A 23,534-nucleotide genomic window follows, 5' to 3' on the forward strand; every position below is an offset into this window, starting at 1 on the left:
CATCCCTCTCGGCAGATTGTCCACGTACTGTACAGTACATAAACAACTAACCAATCTAATTCACAGGCTAACGAATTCCCTAAAGGCCGGATAGCCGAAAACGGTTAGGTGGCAGCTTACCGTATTGGGGGACCTGGGAGCGAATTTGAATGGGACTAAAAACCCCAGGAATTTTTTTCAAGGAGTGGTCCATTCGGATGTAGCGGGTCCAGTCCCTCTGCATCTTGCTGCCTGCCCATTGTGGGTAGGTTGAATGTATAATGGGCTTGCTAAAAAGATCCTCTTAGTGCCCACAAAATGGAAAGAGTTAATTGTAAATGACTTTTTTTTTTTTTTAATTTCTCTCTTTCCTGATAAATAAGTGTGCATTCTAATTTTGTTTTCTTTTCTTAAGCCAGAATACAGAAGAAAATTTTTTTTGGCTGAGTGCCAAAGTCGCGGAATGACTTAAATACACGAAATGCTTTCCCTAAATATTCTGCGCTTCTTATATAAAACATTGTACTACATATTCTGCAATTGAATTTACTATCCGAGAAGCATCCATCCTTGGGAGCCTATCCCCAGTGTTTTATTTCTTTATTCCATCAAACAACCATTAAAATATTTAATAGAAACCATAGCTTTTTATGGGTAAGATATGAATTGGTATATAACAGGCATGGCGAACAAGTCGATCGCTGCGTCATTTTTGGTCAATCGCAGATAATACAGCTCGTTAAAACGCGAAAACACTTGCAATTTTAATAGGAATATTAAACCCATATTTTAAATCCCGTAACTAGTCCCTATGGGTTGATAAGGCTGTGCTCTGAGATGGATAGGAAGAGAGTCCTTTGGTGTCGATGGTCGTTACTAGCCAGGTACGTCATTATTTTAGAAACTGTTTTGTTGTACCATAAACAATCCATGAGATTAAGCTTTCATGAAACAAAAATGTGGCGTAGGTCTCATACTTTTGACTCATGAAAGTCGATCACATTCCATTAAGTTGGCCAGGCCTGGTATATAAGGATCTGCCACTGCCATTTACATAACTCAAGCATTGAAAAATGAAAGTAAAGGACAAATTACGTTCTTTCGTTTCGATAAAGGAGCAGTTCAGCTAAAGTAAAGAATGTTTGGTAATCATAACTATGATCAAGTTCCCGAGACATAAACTGCAGCGACAAAATATGAACGTTCCGATGCGTCGAAAAATGAAACTGGCAAAGAAAATTTAAGTTGTATGTAAACAGTAACTGGCGAGAGAACTTGCGCTAGCAAATCCGTGCACGTATAACCCGGCATAACTCTGCGTTTAGTTTATTTTCATCACATATTCGAATAAATATTTAAAAAAGGAAAAATCGTAAATCTAAAATTATACGAGAACATCTGGTATAGTTACTTTAACTTTTAACAATCTGTAAAATATGATTTTGAAATACATTTTAGTAAATATATACTTTAAATGTTTTGATAAAAGTTAAAGCTATAATTCTCCAAGTAATAGCATAAGAAGTAAAGCTATAATTTATGTGTATTTTTACTACTTTAACGAAAAATTCTTTAATTTCAATAATAAATAAATTATAAAAATAGAAAACGTCTCCAATACAGTAAATTACCACCGTAAAAATTTGTGGTATTCACTTTTATGTAAAAATTTACAATTTAAATTTACATATTTCTCTTTGCTTTAGAGTTTAAAGATTAAGTTTATTTCAGATTTAATAGTTTAAAATTCCATAAATGATTATCGCACAAAAATACACCAATATCTATAGTTCTCCGAATGAATTTGTTGTTAAAGCTCCAGTACTGTACGTGTTAGATTCAAACTAAAAATATCGTTAAGAGAATTAATCTGATTCAATATAATTTTTAATGAGTAGTTGGATGGAGCTTCAGTCTCCATCCTTTATTATGATTATTGCGATTTGGATTGCTTGTAGTAGATAAAATTAAGACTTTTTGTAATTGTATTAATTATTTTGCGATAGTATCTTGCGTAACGAATGAAAAGAAACATTTCTGGTTATAATGACGAGAATATTGAAAAGCAATCAAAATTTCATTGCAGTTCACCAGTACAGTAAATAATGTAATACACCAAAGAAAACATCGAGAGAATAATGTAATAATAGATAATACACTTTAATTATTTTTTATAAATTGTTTCTCGGATATTTGGAGCAATAATTTTTGTTTAGAGTTTTGCATCGATGAACATGATGACATCCGCATCCTCTAGATTTATATTCTGCCGGTTGGGACTTGAGAGAATAAATGTACTAACTCAATATTAACATCTGTTTGTTATTAATTTGTTTAAACTGCTAAATATAGATCAACCTATAGATTAATGACATTTTAGAGTTAGTACTTTTAACTGATGTTTATTTAATCCGTGCTTTCATTTAGATTTTCTATGCCGCGAAAATAATATTTTCGAGTGTTGTAAAAATGTTTGTTAGCTAGATTCTGAGAAATAGCTTTTAGAATAAATTTTGAAATTGGATTATTTTATTTGGATTAGATGCGATTGATTAATATGTGGGAAATGAATATTGCAGTAATTATTTGTAAAGTCTTTTTCATTGTTTAATAGTTCAGTCGAATAGCTTCTCGAAGAGCCGGAGAAATAGGAAAAATATGATGTCAGGACAGCGCTGATCCTCTTTATATATTTAGCAAGCAGATGAATTACATAATAAATTTTTGATACGATATTTATAAATTATAAATAATAATTTCGTGGATGGTCATGAAAATATAAAATTTATTTACTCGCGTATCCCGGAGTTTGTGCTTTTCTTATATATTTTTTAATGAAATGTAATTTTTTTTAGTGTCGCTTTTAAGTTAATTTTCGGTTTTATAAAGATATATTTTTTCACATTTTAAATCAAAAAGCGTGTCAAATTAAATAAAAATTTTTTTTCTTTTAGGAGACTTCATCACTACTCTGTTCTCTATTAGATTTTTTTTGAAACAATTTTATGTAATGAAGTCTGTATAGCGATATTCTTTAGTCTTTTATATATATATATAATTTCATTAAAGAATATAATGTGATGACTAAATACAAAGCTGTCGGGCGTTCTTATTATAACTATAATTCTATAATTGCATTAATGGCGACGATAACTATTAGTGGACCACGAAAAGTCTTTTGCGCGCAGTCAATCGATTATTGTCGTTTTGGATCACATTTCAAATGAAAATAATGATTTAACTCAGTTTATTAGTAATGCAATACGGCTTGATCAATAATTTTCTTAATTTATTTGATCAGTAAATTATAAATTTTTATAATTTTCTTTTATAAGTAAGATTTTAATAATTTGAATTTAAATAATTTGAATTTTTTACTATAAAAATTTTATTTTTATCTAAATTCTGATCAGTAATTTTTTTTAATATCAATATTTAGATTGCAAGAAATCTAAACTAATTTTTTTTTTATAAAAAATAGTTTTTGCTAATTTATTACTATTAATATAATTTTTAGAATGCATTTAAATTAACATTTCAGTGAGACTGAATGTGACGATGAATTGTTTTATGGTGCTATTAACGAGAAAGTGTTCACTGATCATTAACATATGACTTAGGACGAAAGTAGGTCAACATACAGCCGGGTTAGAAAACCTCACTTCCTTCTGAAATCATTTTTGGCGATCGACTTGTTGCTGACGTCATTCCGGGAATGTTACCATGGTAACTGCATTCGATGATGTTTAGAAGAGAAGCAAACAATATTATATCTTTAAGAACAAAGCTATCAATTGAAATTTGTTGAGATTATTTTTTAAAAAATTTCATCAGAAATACGTGTAAAATTAATGATATAAAAATAATTCTCTCTCTCTCTCTTTTTTTATTGAGTATTTTAATAGTATATTTTAAATGTTGTTATTGTGAGAATTAGGTCAAATCGATAGTCAAGTTAAATATTTGGTGCAAAATGAATCGATAGATTGGACAAAAATTAATTTTCGGTGGAATAAAGTTTACTGTAATAATATTAATAATTTTTTGGTTTATTATGTTAATCATTCACGAATTTTGAAGTATTAAAAAAATTTAATCTACATTACATAAATTATTCAATATAGCAATTGTCGCATTTAATCTTGAATATTTTATTGGGCAAAAATTTAAATTTAAAAATGTATTCAATTTCATCAGAATTTTTAAGTTTAAATTCAGCGCTTTTGTATTCTGTGATTTAAGATTTCGTTGATTTATATATATATATATATATATATATATTTTAAATTAATAATGTTGATAAACTCGGAGAACTATTCCCCATACATCTAAAAATTTAAGAGTAATTTTTGCAAGATTTTGAAAATATTAAAGAAAAAACATTTTCTAAAAACCTTATTAGTTGTCTGTTACTAAAACTAGTAAATAATTGGAATTTTTGCCAAGCAAATCATTTGATAATCTTCAGATCTGGATAAAGAAGAAAACATTAGAATATAAATTCAAATTTTAAATAAAAAAAATTACTGGCACATGAGTAAATAATTTTACTTTTGACGATTTGATAACCTGGAGTTTAAATTATCATCAATATTTTCATTATATTATTCTATATAAACTTCATTATGTAGAAAGAAAAACTGACATTTGCAAGTATATATGTTTCTCTTCAAAAGTCAGAATTACTTTCAAATCAAGCATAAATGAATGTTTGTTTACATAATAGCACTATCTGTCATTTTCACATTTTATTTATATTTAAATGTATTGAACAAAATTATTTAAAATTTAATTAATATACAAAAAATTTGTAAAGCTAAAAGATTTTAACAGCTTTTAATTTAAAATTTAATAAAATTTTAAAAAAATTACTATTAAGCAGTTGAATATAGGAAAAAAGTATTTACTTTTCTACTATATATAAATAAATATAAATAAATAACAACCAAATTTAATTTGCAAAATATATATTGGATAACTAATGGTATTGTAAAAGAGGATAAATTGAAAAGATGATTGATGATAAAGCTATGTCATATGTCATTCAATTTACTTACAGTATAATATGGATGATTTAATAAAATTTAATAGATTATAAATTTAGAAAACATATATTAATATTTATTACTCTTTTCCACTTACATAAATACTTCAACAATTACAAATTTAGTAGAAATTCTGTTTTTTAAAATATGATTATTGTATTAAGCTGATCACAAAGCATTATTGCTATTGTGCTTATATAAAATATATCAAATATTTGTAGATTTAGTAATGGTATTTTGTATATTCTTTCCTTTATATAAGCATACAGTAACAGAATATCATTATTTTTGTTCCAAAGTATTTTGACCAAATAACTAATCATAAACCTAACTTTCAAGCATTCTTTATTGAATAAATTAATAAAAAGCTAAAAGAAGCAGAAAAATGTTAATATTTCCTTAGTTCTATGTAAATAAAGTCAAACAAAATCTTTGTAAGTAAGTAAATTTTCTAAGAAAAATTAGGCTTCTCTGAGGATTCATTTATACACTTGTAGCCTTTTTGTTATTTGAAAACTGTTTAAATGATTCCACTAGGAGTTTCACTTCCTTCTCTTAAGACATCATAGGCTAGACTAGCACAACTGATTTGTTTTAGACATCTCTCTTATGTTTCTTCCTTGTATTGAATTAAACTTTTCTTCAAATCAAGATTTGAAGAACTCAATTTCATGTGCAACTGGGAATTTTTAATATGTATTTATTACTAAAAACTTTGTAGATAAATATTTATTTAATATTCACATTGAAAAACAAAATGTAATAATTCTAATTGAAGAAATCTATTCTTAATTTTTTTTTGTCAGGGTATTGTTTGTTATTGGGGGGTGGTAATAATATGTCTTATTCATGTATAGCATACATATGTAATCTTGTACAGTTAATATTATCTAAAAATACAAGCGGAAGAAATTTTGATATGAAAAATTATATTTAATATGTATAATGGTGCTTAGTCCATTCAATCTTTTCTATTTTTGTTTAATTTCGCAAATTATTTTTTGATATACTAATATGTTGAATTAAAAATTTTTTTGGATTGCAAATTGGACTGATAGAAGTGCCAATAGTTTCAGCAGAAAGATATCTTAGCATCTGTATTATTGCAGTGGGTAAGAAATTTTGCTAATCTCACTTTTGAAATTAGAAAGGTGTATTTTTTCAAAACTGATCAGTAACAATACCCTTTTTATATTTTTTTTTCAAATCTGAAACATTTTGAATATAATCTTTAGTCTTGATGTATTTTATCTTATTCTTTTTTAATTCTTGGTCACAATGAAAATACAATAAAAAAAATAATAAAATACAAATTCTTCTATTATCATCTTTATTTTTGTCATTTAATAAATCATTAAGTGGACTTTATAATAATAATAATAATAGCACCCCCGTGGTGTGCCACCTTGCCTTGGTGGGGGGCTCAACTGCTCTAAGGAGACTGAGTGCTGTGCTGGCGGTAGTTCACTACCAGTAGGTTCAACCAAGCCAGAGAGGTCTCAGCTGAGGAGTGGAACTAAGTGCACCCAACCCATTATCACTATGGAGAAACGAATGAAAACCAAGTCTATACTGGCTCGGTCGTCGCCCAGGATAAAAAGGGCCACGGCGGATGTTGCTGATTCTGGGCAGCCGTCGACAAGTGGGCTACAGGATCAGAATTCAAATGAACAATCACAGAAGCGGCAGAAATATACAATGTCAGAGAACCGTGCGGTTATGAAATGCTACTATGCATCAGAACCTCAAAAACGTGGCTACCAAAAGAGGATGCACCAACTGTGGAAACAAGAATACCCTGATTCACGAATAACTGAACTTCGATTAGCTGATCAAAGAAGATTCATCATCAGAAATAAAGTGTTCAGTGAACTTGAACTTGAAGAGATTCAGGGGCTCAGTGAGACTGATGGGCAGCAGTTCTCACAACTAACAGTGGCAGATGCTCCAGTGACACTTGGAGCAGCTGAGCAAACTGAACCGGAAGTAAATGTGAACCCTTTACAACAATTTGATGGACAAGCAGCTGATGCACTGGATGAACAACCAGGAACCTTAACAACAAGGCAACAAGAGCTTAAGGACCGAATCATGGCTCATGCTGCATTAAACGCAGTAAGAAAGCGCCTTCCACCTTTAAAAACAATACCTAGAAAATACCTGGCACCCATCATGAAGGACGTGAATACATCACTTTCTACTATCCAGATAACATCCATTGAGCAGACAAGTCAGATTGCTTACAGTACTGCAGTGATAGTAACAGAAGAGCTGGGGCTCCTAAAACCAGTGCAGCCACCAAGAAAATCAAATGGAAAACCAAAATGGAAGGTCAGGTTGGAGTTGAAAATCAAAAATCTACGATCGGAAGCGAGTAATTTGAAAAATATGAAAGAAAAGAAACTAAAGAATGATAAAATCAAGCAATACCTGGTTAGAAAGTATTGGCTGAATACCAGAAAAATTGAGGAAGCTCTGGAAATCGTAAAACAACAAATTATAGCAACAGCGAGAAAAATCGAAAGATACGAGGCCAGGATCATCCAGTACAGACAAAACCAACTATTTCAGTCAGACCAAAGACGGTTTTATCAGAGTCTGAGTAAAACAATAGACAGAGTAGCTGAACAACTGAGAAAGCTGCAACAATTGAGTTTTGGAAAGAACTCTGGGAAAATGAGAAGGACTATAATAAAAATGCTGGATGGATAAAGGAGTTTGAAGTAAAATTCTTAAAGAATAAAATGCAACAGATGGAAATAACAACTGAAATGATTAACAAACGAGTAAAAAAAGTTAAGAACTGGACTTCACCTGGCAATGATCAACTGCACGGATTTTGGCTTAAATACTTGACCTGTCTGCATGGAAAAATAGCTCAGCAATTCAACGAGATGTTGCAAAACGAAAATATCAGAGAATGGTTAACAATTGGTAGAACATACTTGATACAAAAAGATCCAGTAAAGGGAACAGCTCCTGGAAACTATAGGCCAATCACATGTCTACCTACTATGTTTAAATTACTGACTGGCATCATAGCCGATAGGATTCAAGATTATCTTGAAGAGAATGACATTTTGCCAGATGAACAGAAAGGCAACAAACGAAAAAGTAGGGGCACAAAAGATCAGCTTTTAATTGACAAAATGATTCTGGAAAACTGCAAAGGCCGAAAAACTAATCTACACATGACGTGGATTGACTACAAAAAAGCTTTTGACTCACTCCCACATAACTGGATAATCAAGTGCCTAGACACTATTTGGGTTTGCAAAAAGGTTGTTAATTTCATTGAAAACATGATGCGGTACTGGAAGACTGAACTGTTTGTTGGAAATGAAAGCTATGGATTGGTCAACATCAAACGAGGGATTTTTCAGGGAGACTCCTTGTCACCACTGCTTTTCATCATTGCCATGATTCCTCTGTCAGCAATCTTAAAACAAACAAACCTTGGTTATCAAATATCAAAAAAATCTCACAGAATTTCACATCTGCTATATATGGATGACCTGAAGCTCTACGGAAAAAGTGAAGCTGAAATCTGCTCTTTGACTAACACTGTCCGAATCTTCAGCACTGATATCAGGATGGAGTTTGGACTGGACAAGTGCGCAACTGTGGCGCTGAGGAGGGGCAAAATCACTGAAAGTGAGGGTATAAATATGCCAAATGGTCAAGCCATAAAGTGCCATCAGCCAGAAGCCTATAAATACCTGGGCATACTGCAGCTGGACAGCATCAGGCACGGGCAGGTGAAAACTGTGGTTGGCAGAGAGTACACTCATAGGGTCAGAAAAATTCTTAAAAGCAAGCTCAATGGAGGTAATACCATCAAGGCCATAAATACCTGGGCTATACCTGTCATAAGATACACTGCGGGTATTATAAACTGGACACAAGCGGAATTGGACAATCTGGACAGAAAAACGAGAAAACTCATGACCATTTACTGTTCATTACATCCCCGCAGCGATGTAGACCGGATGTATTTGCCCAGAAAGTTGGGTGGTAGAGGACTTTTACAAGTAAAACAAACTGTTGAAGAAGAAAAATATGCACTGGCAGAATATGTCAAGGAAAGTAAGGAACCTGCACTGATTGCTGTCAATAATAGAAAACTCCTTAAAGCACAGCAAACAAAGAATCAGTACAAGAAAACTGCATTACAAGCTAGAGCTGACAGCTGGCGTAACAAGGCGTTACATGGGCAGTTCCTGGACAAAATTGAAGGAAAAGTTGATAAAGAAAAGACCTGGTTATGGCTTATTAATGGAGCACTGAAGAAGGAGACAGAAGGCCTGATTTTGGCAGCCCAGGAACAAGCAATCAGAACAAATGCAATTAAGACCAAAATTGAAAAATCAGCTGATGACCCAACTTGTAGACTGTGTAAAGAAGCTGATGAAACTATTGATCATATCCTCAGCTGCTGTAAAAAAATTGCACAGACAGACTATAAACAGAGACATAATTATGTGGCCCAAATGATCCATTGGAATCTGTGCCACAACTACCATATACCTGTAGGAAAAAACTGGTGGGACCATAAACCCGAAAAAGTAGTTGAAAATGAATTTGCCAAAATACTTTGGGACTTCCGAATTCAGACTGATAAAGTTTTGGAACATAATACGCCAGACCTCACGATTGTGGAGAAGGAAAAAGTGTGGATCATCGATGTCGCCATACCGGGTGACAGCCGAATTGATGAAAAACAACAGGAAAAACTTAACCGATATCACGACCTTAAAACTGAACTGCAACGACTCTGGCACAAACCAGTACAGGTGGTCCCAGTGATTATTGGCACACTGGGGGCTGTGCCAAAAGACCTTGGCCGGCATTTGCAAACCATAAATATTGACAAAATCACCATCTGTCAGCTGCAAAAGGCCACCTTACTTGGATCTGCACGCATCATTCGAAAATATATCACACAGTCCTAAACGCTTGGGAAGTGTTCGACTTGTGGTTTTGTTTTTTTAAATCCAGCATTTATATCTTGTTTGCTGTGTATACTTCTTATAAAGGTTTAATAAAATAATAATAATAGAATATTTAATGACAAAGTTTAGTAATCTTCAAATATTTTATAGTTTTCATTAATCAATCTTGAAGGATAGATGCAATTGTTTCCACTGTATCAAATTTATTAGCAATCTCTTATTTCATTTAACTTACAATAATATTATAAATAATAATTTTAAAACAGTTTCAAACAATTTAAAGTTTGAGACTGTATAATTTAAAATTTTTATTATATGAATTTTTTATTAATAATTTGAAACTGTTACTTAATACTTATTTAAACTTAAACAGCATTCCTTGGAGCATTCTTCTGCTTTATTTGGTAAAAACTGATAAAGCCAAAATATCTTCAGCAAAAGAATTTTTTCTCTTGTTTAATTTTAGTTATTTTATTACATTATTAAGATGTTAATTTTGTGTTAATCTGCATGCATTACTGAAGTAAATAAAGGCAAAAATGTTCATTATTTTTAAAAATAAGTCATTCTACTTTCATTGTAAGTTTTAATTAGTTAATTTATATTAAATTAACTAATTAAAATATAAATATAAAACATAAAAAATAAAATAAATTTTTATAGTTTTGAATAGCTGTTAATAATGTTATTTTTACTTTATTCAAATATAATGTGCTTCATAAAGATGTAAAGAGATGCATTATTATTTTTAGAGAAAGATGTTTTGTATTCTATTGCATAATATCACTAACATATAAAAATTTAGAATAAAGATTTCTAAAAAAGTAATTAATAATAACTATTTATTCATTTTAGAGCGCATAGTGATGACACCAAGTAAAAAAAGTCATGGACATACTACTATACGAATGGAACGTGTTAAACCAACAGAAATGGACAATAGTAGTGTAATGCATGTAGCTGGTGGAGATCATAAAGGAATTATTATTAATAAGGAAGCTGTTTCAGGTAGTTTTATATATTAAATTAATAAAGTTGCTTGAATTTTAGTTCAGAAAATGTATTTCAAGATATTATTAATTAAATTTTTTTGTATATTTAGATTTATTTTGGATTTTTATTAATAATGTCCAATCTCCAATGTTTGAAATATATTGTTTATCATAAATTGAAAATACTGTAATTATTATTAGGAGAAAAATTTTTTTATAAATATGATGATTTGTAATCAAGATATATAGTTGAATCATCTGATTTTAATTAAAAGTTGATGAACACTTTCTGGAAAACTTGTCTACATTTTTTGTGAATTAAATAAAACAGTATTATTGTTCCTTAAAATAGCAACAGGTTACAACAATAGTTATTTAAATTAATAATTACTTTCTTATGTAAATGAAAATTTAACATTAGGTCCTAATTTGCATTTAAAACTGGCATGATAATTGCCTTTAGAAACCTGCCCAATGTCCTACTATTTCTAAGTTAAAATAATTTGAACTAAATATAGACAATTATAGATACCATCAACATCAACAACACATCAATACCGGGGATGGAAATCAACACCTTATCCAGAATCTGTTACCAGTGTGTTCTGTGAATAATACAGTTTACCACTAACGTTTTCAAACTGTTAAATAGTTCTTCCTCAGGTGAAATATGCTGAATAACCAATGGAACACAAAAAGAACGTGAATAATTTATCTGAATAATTTTAATTTATCTGTTGCCTGGCAGACCCTTTGGACTCTGACCTTTAATTGCCACCATCCATGTGTGAAATGTGCATGTCCATTGTAACAACTTTCGTCAAGCATATGTTTGGTTTAATTTGAATATTCACATTCTTTCTTTGTTCCATTGGTTATTCAGCATATTTCACCTGAGGAAGAACTATCTAACAGTTCGAAAACGTTAGTGATACCAGTGTGTTCTGTGAATAATACAGTTTAACAGGTTCTGGATAAGGTGTTAGTTTTTTAAAATGAAAAATGTATCTATAATTTTCATTTTAAATGAAATAACCCAGTGTTGTGCATATATAATTTTGCTTATGAATACATATTTTTTTACTACATCATGTATATATTTATACAAGTTTTTCATTGTTATAATAAATAATTAATTTAAAGAGGTTTTAATTTTGACATATACACTTATTGTTCTTGGGGCTTCTTTCAAAAATAATTTATTTAATAACCTTCAAAAAAGTTTTGCAGCACACCTATGATCCTATTGTGGCACACCAATGAAAATTACTGCTATAGATGAATAACAACCAACCAACTCCATAGAATAACATGCAAGACTGTGAATGAGTGAAACATCCATTGTTTTTCACTAGTAAACTCGCTTGATGAGTCATCTAGTTTTCTTGTAAAAGAAAATGTTAAGCAGGAACCAACTGTAATTTGAATTGTGTTTTTTTTTTTTTTTTTTTGTTTTTTTTTTGTGCTTATACATTAGAATGATGCTAAAAGGGATGTGGCAACAATTGAAAAGACAGGAATGACTATTAGTTACATGATATAAAAGCAGACTGCATATCTTTTTGGCAGCCAACAATAATGTAAATTGTTTGCTAGTGAAACTAGGTAATATTCTGCATTGAAAACTAAAGGAATTTCAAAATGATCGAAAATTGACTGTTTGAATGACTTCTGATATATTTGTTCAATTAATTTGAATAGAAATTGTGGAGATAATATTTTCATTTCCTTAAACTTATTAAGACTACTAGTTTTATCTAGATTAGGGGTCCCCAAACTTTTTATCCTGTCGACCCCTTCATAGAATATTTGCCTTCTTATCGACCCTCAGATTAAGTATTTAACAAAAACATTAAATCATGTTTTGTATTTCTGATGTTAACCAATAAGAAGACCTGCATAACAACCCAATGAAAGAATTTATAGTTTCCATATCTTATAAAATCCACCCAATACCATTAACAGAAAAAGGAGATATTTTCCACTGATTTATAATCTTAAAAAATAATAGCAAAATTAGGCAAATTTCCATCTCTCCATATAGTTCTTAAACTGTACGTGTCATAATACATAAAATACACAATTATCTTTGAAAACATAACATAAATTATATTGGATGAAAAAAATCTCTTACTGTAATTTTGTGACTACTACTGAATAACTTAAAGATATGTTAATGTACCTTTTTATTAAAATCGTTGATATTAATGGATGGATGTGTCTGAAGAGAATCAGCAAGATTATTGATATTCGGTTGAAAATTGCTAAGTTTTAGTTGCAAATCACCACGGTTTTCCAAGTTTAAACTGTTCCTTTGTTTTGTCAAAATTGCATTCGCATGGTTAAAACCAGCTTCAACTATGTATGAAGTTGGGAATGCAAGTAAGGAAGGTTCAGCTTCTGCTCTGAGCTTGGGATATTTAGTGGCAATATTGTTATTGCTCCAAAATTCACCGAGGTTTTTATTTTTAAACAACACTTTAGCTTTGAGATCTACACATATTTCAATCAGTTCATCTAAGCCAGGTTCACTACCTTCATTATCTATTTTTACATCAAATGGATTAGCAAACCATTTGGGAACATGTATATTCTCCAAGCCTTCGAAACATGCTTTAAAATCTTCTCTTAATTTATCAAGATATTTAATATATATCTTCAAATTATGGTCGGAAATCTTTTCATTTTCTTTTAGTACTCACAAATTTGAAAAATATTTAAACTTGGATCATGCCAGTGAAGATTTAAATAGCTCCATTTTTACTTGAAAGGCCATTATGATTGTTCAAGCTTAAACAATTGTAACGTTTTTTCCTTGCAAATGCTTCTGTACTATATTAAATTTTGAATAAAGGTCTGCCAAATAGAACAGATGGTTCTTGCACTGTTTTAACTCATCACATAGTGATGGATCCACATTCCTAAGAAACTCTTTAGCTGAGTTGTACAATTCAACAAGCCTCTGCAAACTATCACCTCTTGACAACCATCTTACCTCAGTGTGCAAAAGTAATTGGTTGAAAGTTTCATCATTTTCTTCACATAACTTCACAAACAGTCGGAAATTGAGAGGATGAGCTTTAATTTTATTTATTGACCTGATGCATTCTTTTAGAGTATCATGAACTTTGCCACTCTGTTTTTTGGCTACAAGATGAAATAGGTGCCTGTGTAGGACACAGTGAACAGTATGTACTTTAGAAACCTTTTCCTTCAGAAAGACGAAAAATCCTCTGTAACGACCTACCATAGCAGGCGCACAGTCAGTAGCTACTGCAGTAATATCCCCGAAAGGAATGCTGTGCTTGTTCAAATAATCTTGCAAATGTAAAAAAATTGTCTCACTTTTTGAATCAGTTTCAAGATACTTAGCAAATAGAAATTCATCAGGGAAATTCAGGGATGGGCTATGAAACCTAAGCCACAAGAAGATTTGAACTTCTAAAAGTTGATTTGTCAAGTTGAATAGCAAACTTACAATGCTGGAGCTCAGAAGTCAAAGTTCTTTCCACATCATTGGCCATTTTCCTCAATATGTCACTGCACAGTATTTGCACTTAATGGTATGCATTTTAAAACTAGTTGAGTCTTTCTTCATAACATCTACAATTACATTTTTTATAGCTGGTATTATAATTTCTTCACCAATAGTATACGGTTTGCCTTTCTTTGCTATATTAAGAGTGATGTTGTAGGAGGTCTTCAGTCCTCCTTCTCTATCAACACTAGCAGATGACTTCAAATATGTATTCAAATTTGGCTGAACTCTCAATTTCTCTTTTAGTATTTTGAAATACTCAAAATCTTTGTTTTTCTTATCAGAATGGATCCTTTCCAAGTGGTCTTTCATTTTTGCCAGCTTCATAGCATCATTGCTGAAAGTTTTTTCACATAATAAGCACATAGGAACAGTTTCATTAGCAAACGATGGCACAAAACCATATTTCAAATACTCCTGTGAATATTGTCTGCATTTCTTCTTAGCATTGGTAGCCGACATTGTGGGTATTAAAATCAGATTTTAATATGAAAAACACAATACATTTGCAGCACAACAAAACAGGAGCAGTAAGAGACACAACTTACTCCCGCACGAGCTATAAAGAACTGCCTGTTTATTCTCAGAGTGCAGTGTTGCCACCTTTTGCTAACAATAGATGTTTAGAATTGGAAGGAATTATAATTATTCTAAACTATTAAACTAATTTTATATTAATAAATGTATGTGAGTTTTTTTCATATGAACATAATGATAATTTAATTTTTGGTGACTTTTTAAAATAATATTGCCTGACTGACCTATATTGCCGTGGAACAGTTTACAAAATAAACATACAAGATGGCAGTGGTAAAGTGGATTTTCGATATATTACAATATTTTCTCTGTAAAGGACAAAATATCTACATTTAGATATAAAATATTTAGAATGACAACCCTGCTATAGTGTAACAGTGCAACATATGTCTGTGTATAATGAACTACCAGTGTTCATGACATGTTTGCAACACTAGTACGATTGCCAGATGTGTGAAAACAGAGTAACATATGCTTAAAGTGGTGTAGGCTAAGGTAAAACTCAAGTTATAACTAGGGTAGTCAATAGTTGATCATATCTGTATTTTGAATTTTTATTGGAATATTCCATTTTTTTCCTAGACAGTTCAATTGATCCTCTTCGGTATTAATGGACCCCCTTTCGACCCTCATGTATTAATCGACCCCCGGAGAACTCTTATCGACCACTTTGGGGACCCCTAATCTAGATGAATAATACACATATAAACTTTTTGCATTCAATATGTTGTTTTCGCGGCTGTGGAGTCTGAGTTATAGAGTTTGTGTCGGAGTTGTCAAAAATCCCCCTGACTTTGACTTCTTTTTACTTTTCCAACATGTTATGTATATAAAATACAAAAAAGTATTTGAATTGTGTCACATTTGACCCTCTGAGTTTTTTTGCAAATCTATACGTTAGGAGATCTCTCAAACCCAAAAATATCAAATAAAGGAAAAAATTTGTGCATGTGCACATGTTGGCATCTAATTTGTTTTAATATCTTTTATTCTGTTCTGAAATATTAAACAATATCTCAGAATGAGTAAAGTTTAAGAAACAAAATTTGGCACAGGAGCATGTGTATAAAGGGCATTAATGCTATTAAATTTTGGTTCTTAATTAAAGGTCGACAGGGTAGAGACATAGAAGGGGTCACATGTCATATCTCCAGTGTGGTTGGACTTAATGAATATTTTGCTCATTATTAGCATTCACAATCTTATAATATAATCAAGATGGGATAATAATAATAATAACAACAACAACAATAACAACTCTCCCGTGGTCACCACCTGGTTGTGGTGGGAGAGCCCAGTAATTTTACTGATCCATAGGGCAATGCAGGCTGGAGCACAAGCTCCTGGTAGGGACACCCATGCCAGTAAGGTCTATGGGGAGAAATGAAGCTAAGAGTGACCACACCCACATTCTGTGGTGATCTTTATTATGGTAATAACTAGATCAAAGTGTGATACCGGCTCGGACGTCGCCTGGGTTAACAAGGTCCGCGTTCGTGGGTTAGGCAGAGGCTCACGTTTGAAAAATAGGTCACAGTCTCCCTTGGTTACCGGTGGCGAAAGCAGCACCGGCCCAAGCATGGCTACTGCAATGCCCTCAACAGATGTGAGGAACCAACCCAGCCTTGGTGTTTCCGTGGCAATGCATCCACAGACCACAAAGGCTGGAAAACCACGCCAACGGATGAAATGGACAGTAGAAATGAACGAGTTTATCATCCGTACTTATTACACCATCACAAAACTTGAAACAAACATGACAGCGTACAGACAACAACTACGCCATAAATTCACACAACAATATCCTCACCTCACTGTTACCGAACAAAGGGTTGTTGATCAAAAAAGAACAATTATACACAACAACCTTATTCCACAAACAACACTTGAACTTATCAAACAACAGGTTGCTGATCAAATACATCAACAGACAGAAACATCTAACATTAATGAAGATCACGTAACCTGTCAGGATAATCCAGTAACAAGCATTGATAATAACACACATACAACAATTACAACTAATGATACTACAGACACTTCCTTGTCCATCACTGATAACATAGACATGGATTTAGTTAATACGCTCTCACTTATATTTCAGGAAACACTCACTAAATATACAGGCACAGATCCCACACACGACCACGAATACCAAAAATCAACACGTCGAAGGAAGTAGGAAAAACACTAAATTATGTAAACACTCACTTAATACCACACTACATTCATTCAATTTCTACACTCGCAGACATTCATACATTAGTTTATGCTGGGGCAGTCACAGTAGTGACACAACATGGACTGAAAGTACAATCACAGACAAATACACAGAAAACACAATTCTATCACAAGCCTGCCTGGCAGAGAAGAATAGAAACACAAATAAATGACATTAGACAGCAATTAGGCAGGCTGACACAATACACTAAAAACAACATAACACCCAAATTAAGGAAACAGCTCAAAAATATTCTCAAGAAAATAAAAACACACACAAAACATGAACATCACAACACACGCATTACAGAATACATTGATACACTAAAACAAAAACTTGCTGCCAAAGCACGTAGACTCAAACGATACAAAACATGTACACTACGAAAACAACAAAATAAATTATTTACAAACAATGAAAAACTCTTTTACAGACAAATTAATAACAAAGCAAACACTGATACACAGCACAGTGGCACACCAACAGAAGAAGAACTCACAACATATTGGTCTTCTCTTTGGTCCAGTGCTGTCACGCACAATGCTGATGCAGGCTGGATCGAGGAGGAGAACAGAAACTTGCACAACATACCAACTATGCCCTGTGTTGAAATAAACATATATGATTTCCAATACACTGTTAACAGAACACACAACTGGAAGACACCTGGTGTAGACAACATTCACAATTTCTGGTACAAAAAGTTTACATCACTGCACCAGGAACTAGCTAAACATCTAACACACATCATCATCAATCCACAAGACATGCCAAATTTTCTTACCCAGGGCATCACCTACATGAAACCTAAAAACAACAATACCACAGACCCCACACAATACAGACCAATTACATGTCTTCCAACACTCTACAAATTATTGACATCCTGTATCGCAAACAAAATATACAAACATATTGAAGAACACGACATTCTCACGGAACAACAAAAAGGTTGCCGTAGAAATCACGGGCTGCAAAGAACAGTTACTCATAGATTCAGTCATTCTACGGCAAGCACACAAACAACACAGAAACATACACATGGCATATATAGACTACAGAAAAACATTCGACAGTGTTCCACACAGTTGGCTGCTACATATTCTACACATGTACAAAATACATCCATCACTCATGGCATTCTTTCAAAACACTATGCAGCACTGGAGAACAACACTACATCTCAGGGTTAGTAACACTTCCATACAAACAAACCAAATTTTTATTAGGCAAGGAATTTTTCAAGGAGATTCCTTGAGTCCTCTCTGGTTCTGCCTAGCCCTGAATCCATTATCCAACATGTTAAACAACATGCAATATGGTTACAATATCAGACATGAAAAAACAACACAGTATACACTGTCACATCTCATGTACATGGATGACATAAAACTTTATGCATCCACACAAAAACAACTTCATCAACTCCTACAAATCACACATTCATACACCAACGACATACAAATGGAATTTGGCCTAGATAAATGCAAAACACTTCACATAGAAAAAGGAATCCTGAAGAAAGAAGATTTTGCGCTTGGAAATGGAGACGTTATTGAATCCATGGAAGAGGGCGAGTTCTACAAGTATTTAGGATTCCAACAGGCCAAACTAACAGAACATACACAAATAAAGCAAAGATTAATTAAAGAATACCAAAGTAGGTTAAATGCTATTCTCAGAACACAGTTAAATGCAAAACATACAAAGCAATAAACACATATGTCATTCCAGTACTCACATATTCTTTTGGAGTTATACATTGGACTCACACAGATCTTGAGCAACTCCAAAGGAAAACAAGAACTACACTTACTAAGCATAAACAACATCATCCTAAATCCGCCACAGAAAGATTAACCCTTCCACGTAAAGATGGCGGACGTGGCCTGATTGACATAGTTAACCTTCACTACAAACAAATACAGTCACTGCGAGAGTTTTTCTACAAAAAACAAGAAACATCACAATTACATAAAGCAGTAACTCTAGCAGACTCAAATAACACACCATTAAACTTACACTCACATCATATGGACACAACACAACATATAAAAAGCATAGACACCATTAGGCAATCGTGGGCTCGAAAGGCACTCCATGGCAGGCATCCTTATGATCTGGCCCAGGATTTTGTTGACAAAACTGCGTCAAACAGCTGGTTAACTCTGGGATGCCTCTTTGGGGAGACAGAAGGATTCATGATTGCCATACAGGATCAGGTTATAAATACTAAAAACTACAGAAAACACATACTCAAAGATGCAACACTCACAAATGACACATGCAGAAAATGTCACATCATGCCAGAAACTATACAACACATCACCTCTGGTTGCGAGCTCTTGGCACAGACAGATTATTTACACAGACATAATCAAGTAGCAAATATAATACACCAAGAGCTTGCAAAGAAACACAAATTAGTAGACATCCACGAACCATACTACAAATACATTCCACAGACAGTATTGGAAAACAACACATACAAAATGTACTATGACAGAGCCACAATCACAGATAAAACAATATACCACGACAGACCAGACATCACACTCATTGACAAACACAATAAAATCACATACATTATAGACATATCCATTCCAAACACTCACAATATACAAAATGCATGCACTGAAAAAATTAGCAAGTACACAGAACTTGCCCAGGAAATAAGGCATCTGTGGAGGATGGATAGGGTGCTTATTGTACCTGTTCTCTCCTCTACAGGTGTCATACCACACACACTACACAAAAGCCTGGGCACATTAGAATTGAATAGAAACACATACATCACACTACAGAAGGCCACTATATTGAATACATGTCATATTGTGAGAAAATTCCTGAATACAGACACACACACTGATACACTTCTTTAATTTCTGTTTTGGTTACTATGCCTTGACTTTGGTCCGGCATAGTACACAGCCACCGGTGTTAACCGAGTATATCTCACTTAATTCAACATAATAATAATAATAATGTCATAAATACTAAAAACTACAGAAAATACATACTCAAAGATACAACACTCACAAATGACACATGCAGAAAATGTCACATTATGCCAGAAACTATGTAACATATCACTTCTGGTTGCAAGCTCTTGGCACAGACAGATTATTTACAGACAGTAGCAAATATAATACACCAAGAGCTTGCAAAGAAACACAAATTATTAGACATCTATGAACCATACTACAAATACATTTCACAGCCACCATTCAAGTTTCAGTAGAGCGTTTATTTTTCGCTCTTAAAATTATTAAATATGATTTAAGAGCTTCAGTAAATGCTGACTTAATAGAAGTGATTTTTTTTTTTTTTTTTTTTGTAAGGAGTAATTCAGTTTATAACAGAGATAAAAATAATAAATTAATCAACATGGCAAAATAAGCAACCTTTTTCTTTACCAGTCTAAATGTTACATTAAACTAAGTCAAGAATGAGAAATTTATCTGTATACTTATATATTACCCAATATACTCATATATTATGTACTGTACAACATTTTTATTAAACTAATTTGTTTGTGTACGAATGTATTTACTATTTGTATTCATACATTTTTACCAAATACCATTGCCATCATCAAACAAGTGAATAAATCTGAATTTATATATTCAGTAGATGTGTCAAATTTTAATGTTTAATTAGTTTTTTTAAATTGTTTTATTTGGTATTTTTTTAAAATAATCGGAATCGTCATCATTATTACTTTCCCAGCAGTTATACAGTACAGGCCTAAAACAAAAGAAAAGAATGACGATCAGTCAAAAAATGATTTTCCTAGATTTTTACTCTTTTGATCTCAAGACGCCTTGAAACGTAGAGAAGTGCAAAAGCATTTGGGGTTTTTTCTGTATGCATGGATGTTAGAATGTGTATCAACTGATTTAGTTTAACCATTTTGAAGCTTAACAACTCCTGTGTTAAACCATCTGACTCCGATTCAAAATTGTGCCTCCCATACAGTATAACATTCGTACATACAGGAAAAAAAGAACCTGAATCTTTTGCATATCTTGACATTTTGAGGTGTCCTAAGTCCAAAAATGCAAAAATTTGGGGTGGGAGCATTTTTTGACAGATTGCTACACTTTCCCTCTGTTATATATAAAAGCCTTATTTATATTTATATATTGACTATGTCATTACTTAGGAGTATTTTAACTTTGGAATAAAAAGTTTTTATGTTCTATAGAGTTGGAGTCGTGGTAAACATCTACCGACTCCACAGCCCTGGTTGTTTTATACATTTTGGGAAATTCCAAAGATAAATATATATTGAATGGTGTATACTATAATATTTTTTGATAAAGAACATTTAATATTATGAAATTTTAAAAGAAATATTATTTTAAGTTGAAAAAAACACTTTGCTTTTGAACCATTCTATTAATATTTAGAAAGTGACAGGACTTTCAAATTTTTTCAAAAACTCTTAAGAATTTTTATATTTACCTTTATTTAACTTTAACACATTAAACTTTGTTATGAATATGAACTAATTAATAAAAACACCACTTGAAACTGGCATTAAAAGTAAATTATAAAATTTTTATAAGACTAGTAAAAGAGAGTAATTGAAGTTGATAGTGCTGCCTCTAATGAAAAGCAAGAAAGGTAGATGTTATCATTTTTTTGTAAAAAAAACTTTTTGAGAATGAATTAATAAAAAGTAAGAAGAGTTAAGGCTGGAACTGTAAATCATATTCTTTGTAGAAATTTGTAAAATGTAAAGATCCGTATGGTAGTTTATTGGATTCAAGGAGCATTATAGATATTACTGTATTTATATATATATTTCAACATTTTAAAATTATTTATATATTATACACATAACTTTACATGCACTGTATATTATAAAACTTTAAAGTTTATATTAACTTAAACTTTATTTTAAAAACTGAATATTTATATTTATATAAAGCAAAAACTTTGTGACTTTATATTTGTTTTCCTATCTAAAATAGGAAAAGTTAAACTAGAAATTTCTGGTATTTGTATGATGAAATGGTTATCATCAGATAGTGCCTCATAGCCATTATAAAAACTGAAATTGTATGCAATTTGATATTTGAGAACATTTAACTATTGGATCAATTGTTGATATAAACATATTATTAATTCACAAAATCCTTTTTATAAATCCAGCAATGAATTTAATAATATAAGAACATTTTTGATCAGTTTCACTGTATTTAGGTTCTTTTATTCTTCCATTCCGTTATATCTTGTAACTAAGGAAGATCAATGAAACTGATTGAAAATGTTTTTATTTTATTAAATTCATTGCTGGATTTATAAAGGTGTAAGTTTTTGTGAACTATCTACTACAGTTATTTTCAAAATTCACACATATTATTAATATGTGTAAATTTTTTGATGCACATTAATATATGAATTAAAGTTTTATATTTTTTGCTATTTTATACAGTAAAAACTGATTTTATATTTGTTTTTATATTTAATTTTAGGTGATATGGATATTATTCCTCCCAATTTAAGTCTTGAATTTAAAGTATTTTTAACAAATGCTGTCAATAATACTCATACAAAAGTAAGTAACTTTTAAGTTAGTTGTAACTTTTAAATTATTAGTACACTTATATAATAGAGAAATAATTCTTAATATAACATATAATTATATAATAATTATAATAGAGGAATAATATATAATATATATTTATCGAAAATACAACAATATAATTAAAATGGCAAATCTTAACTGTTTCAAACTGATTGACAAGCATGAGAACTGTTCTTAAAAAAATCAAGTCAAAGGCTGGACCATTTTTCTGTTCACATCTTTATGAATTTTTTTCTAAGGCACCAACATTGCTTTCAATTCTCATGTAAAGCATAAAAATATGTTTGGTGACTGGATGAATACTTATAAAATGATCAGTATGATTGTATGCCATTAGTAATAGTAACTATGACATCACATGACTGTCATATTACAATAGAATTGAGGTGGAGCCAGAAAGAAAGAAACAATCCTTGCACCTGTTAGACATAGAAGAGGCAATCCTTGTACCTTGACAAATGTGGTACAAGGATTGCCTCAGGTTATATATACTACAGGATATATCTACTACATAAGATTATATGAAGGCAATCTCATGCCATTTCAAAAAAATTATATACTTTTTACTAGTGGAGATACGACGTGCGCATCATATAATAATCATGGGTATCATGTAATAAATTACGATTTGTCATCCAATAAATATTGCCATGCTGTTGAGAGATTAATTTCTT

General features: G+C 31.6%; 1 protein-coding gene and 1 long non-coding RNA gene across 3 annotated transcripts in view; both read left to right on the forward strand.

The window, feature by feature from the left end:
- The window catches only part of LOC136989054 (uncharacterized), a 95,034-nt gene that overhangs the window by 19,981 nt on the left and 51,519 nt on the right, over positions 1-23,534 (forward strand). For both annotated transcript variants that reach the window (XM_067287141.1, XM_067287142.1), the window contains exons 2-3: positions 10,832-10,984; positions 22,748-22,830. In XM_067287141.1, coding sequence (XP_067143242.1) covers positions 10,832-10,984; positions 22,748-22,830 — 236 coding nt within the window. The remainder of the gene's footprint in view (positions 1-10,831; positions 10,985-22,747; positions 22,831-23,534) is intronic.
- Positions 1,903-2,779, forward strand: LOC136988950 (uncharacterized). Its single transcript, XR_010882840.1, has 3 exons — positions 1,903-2,119; positions 2,196-2,273; positions 2,522-2,779. It is a non-coding gene; the product is annotated as an uncharacterized lncRNA (long non-coding RNA).

The sequence above is a fragment of the Centruroides vittatus genome, unplaced genomic scaffold (genome assembly GCF_030686945.1).
Source record: "Centruroides vittatus isolate TY-2023 unplaced genomic scaffold, ASM3068694v2 scaffold_435, whole genome shotgun sequence".
Taxonomy (NCBI): domain Eukaryota; kingdom Metazoa; phylum Arthropoda; class Arachnida; order Scorpiones; family Buthidae; genus Centruroides; species Centruroides vittatus.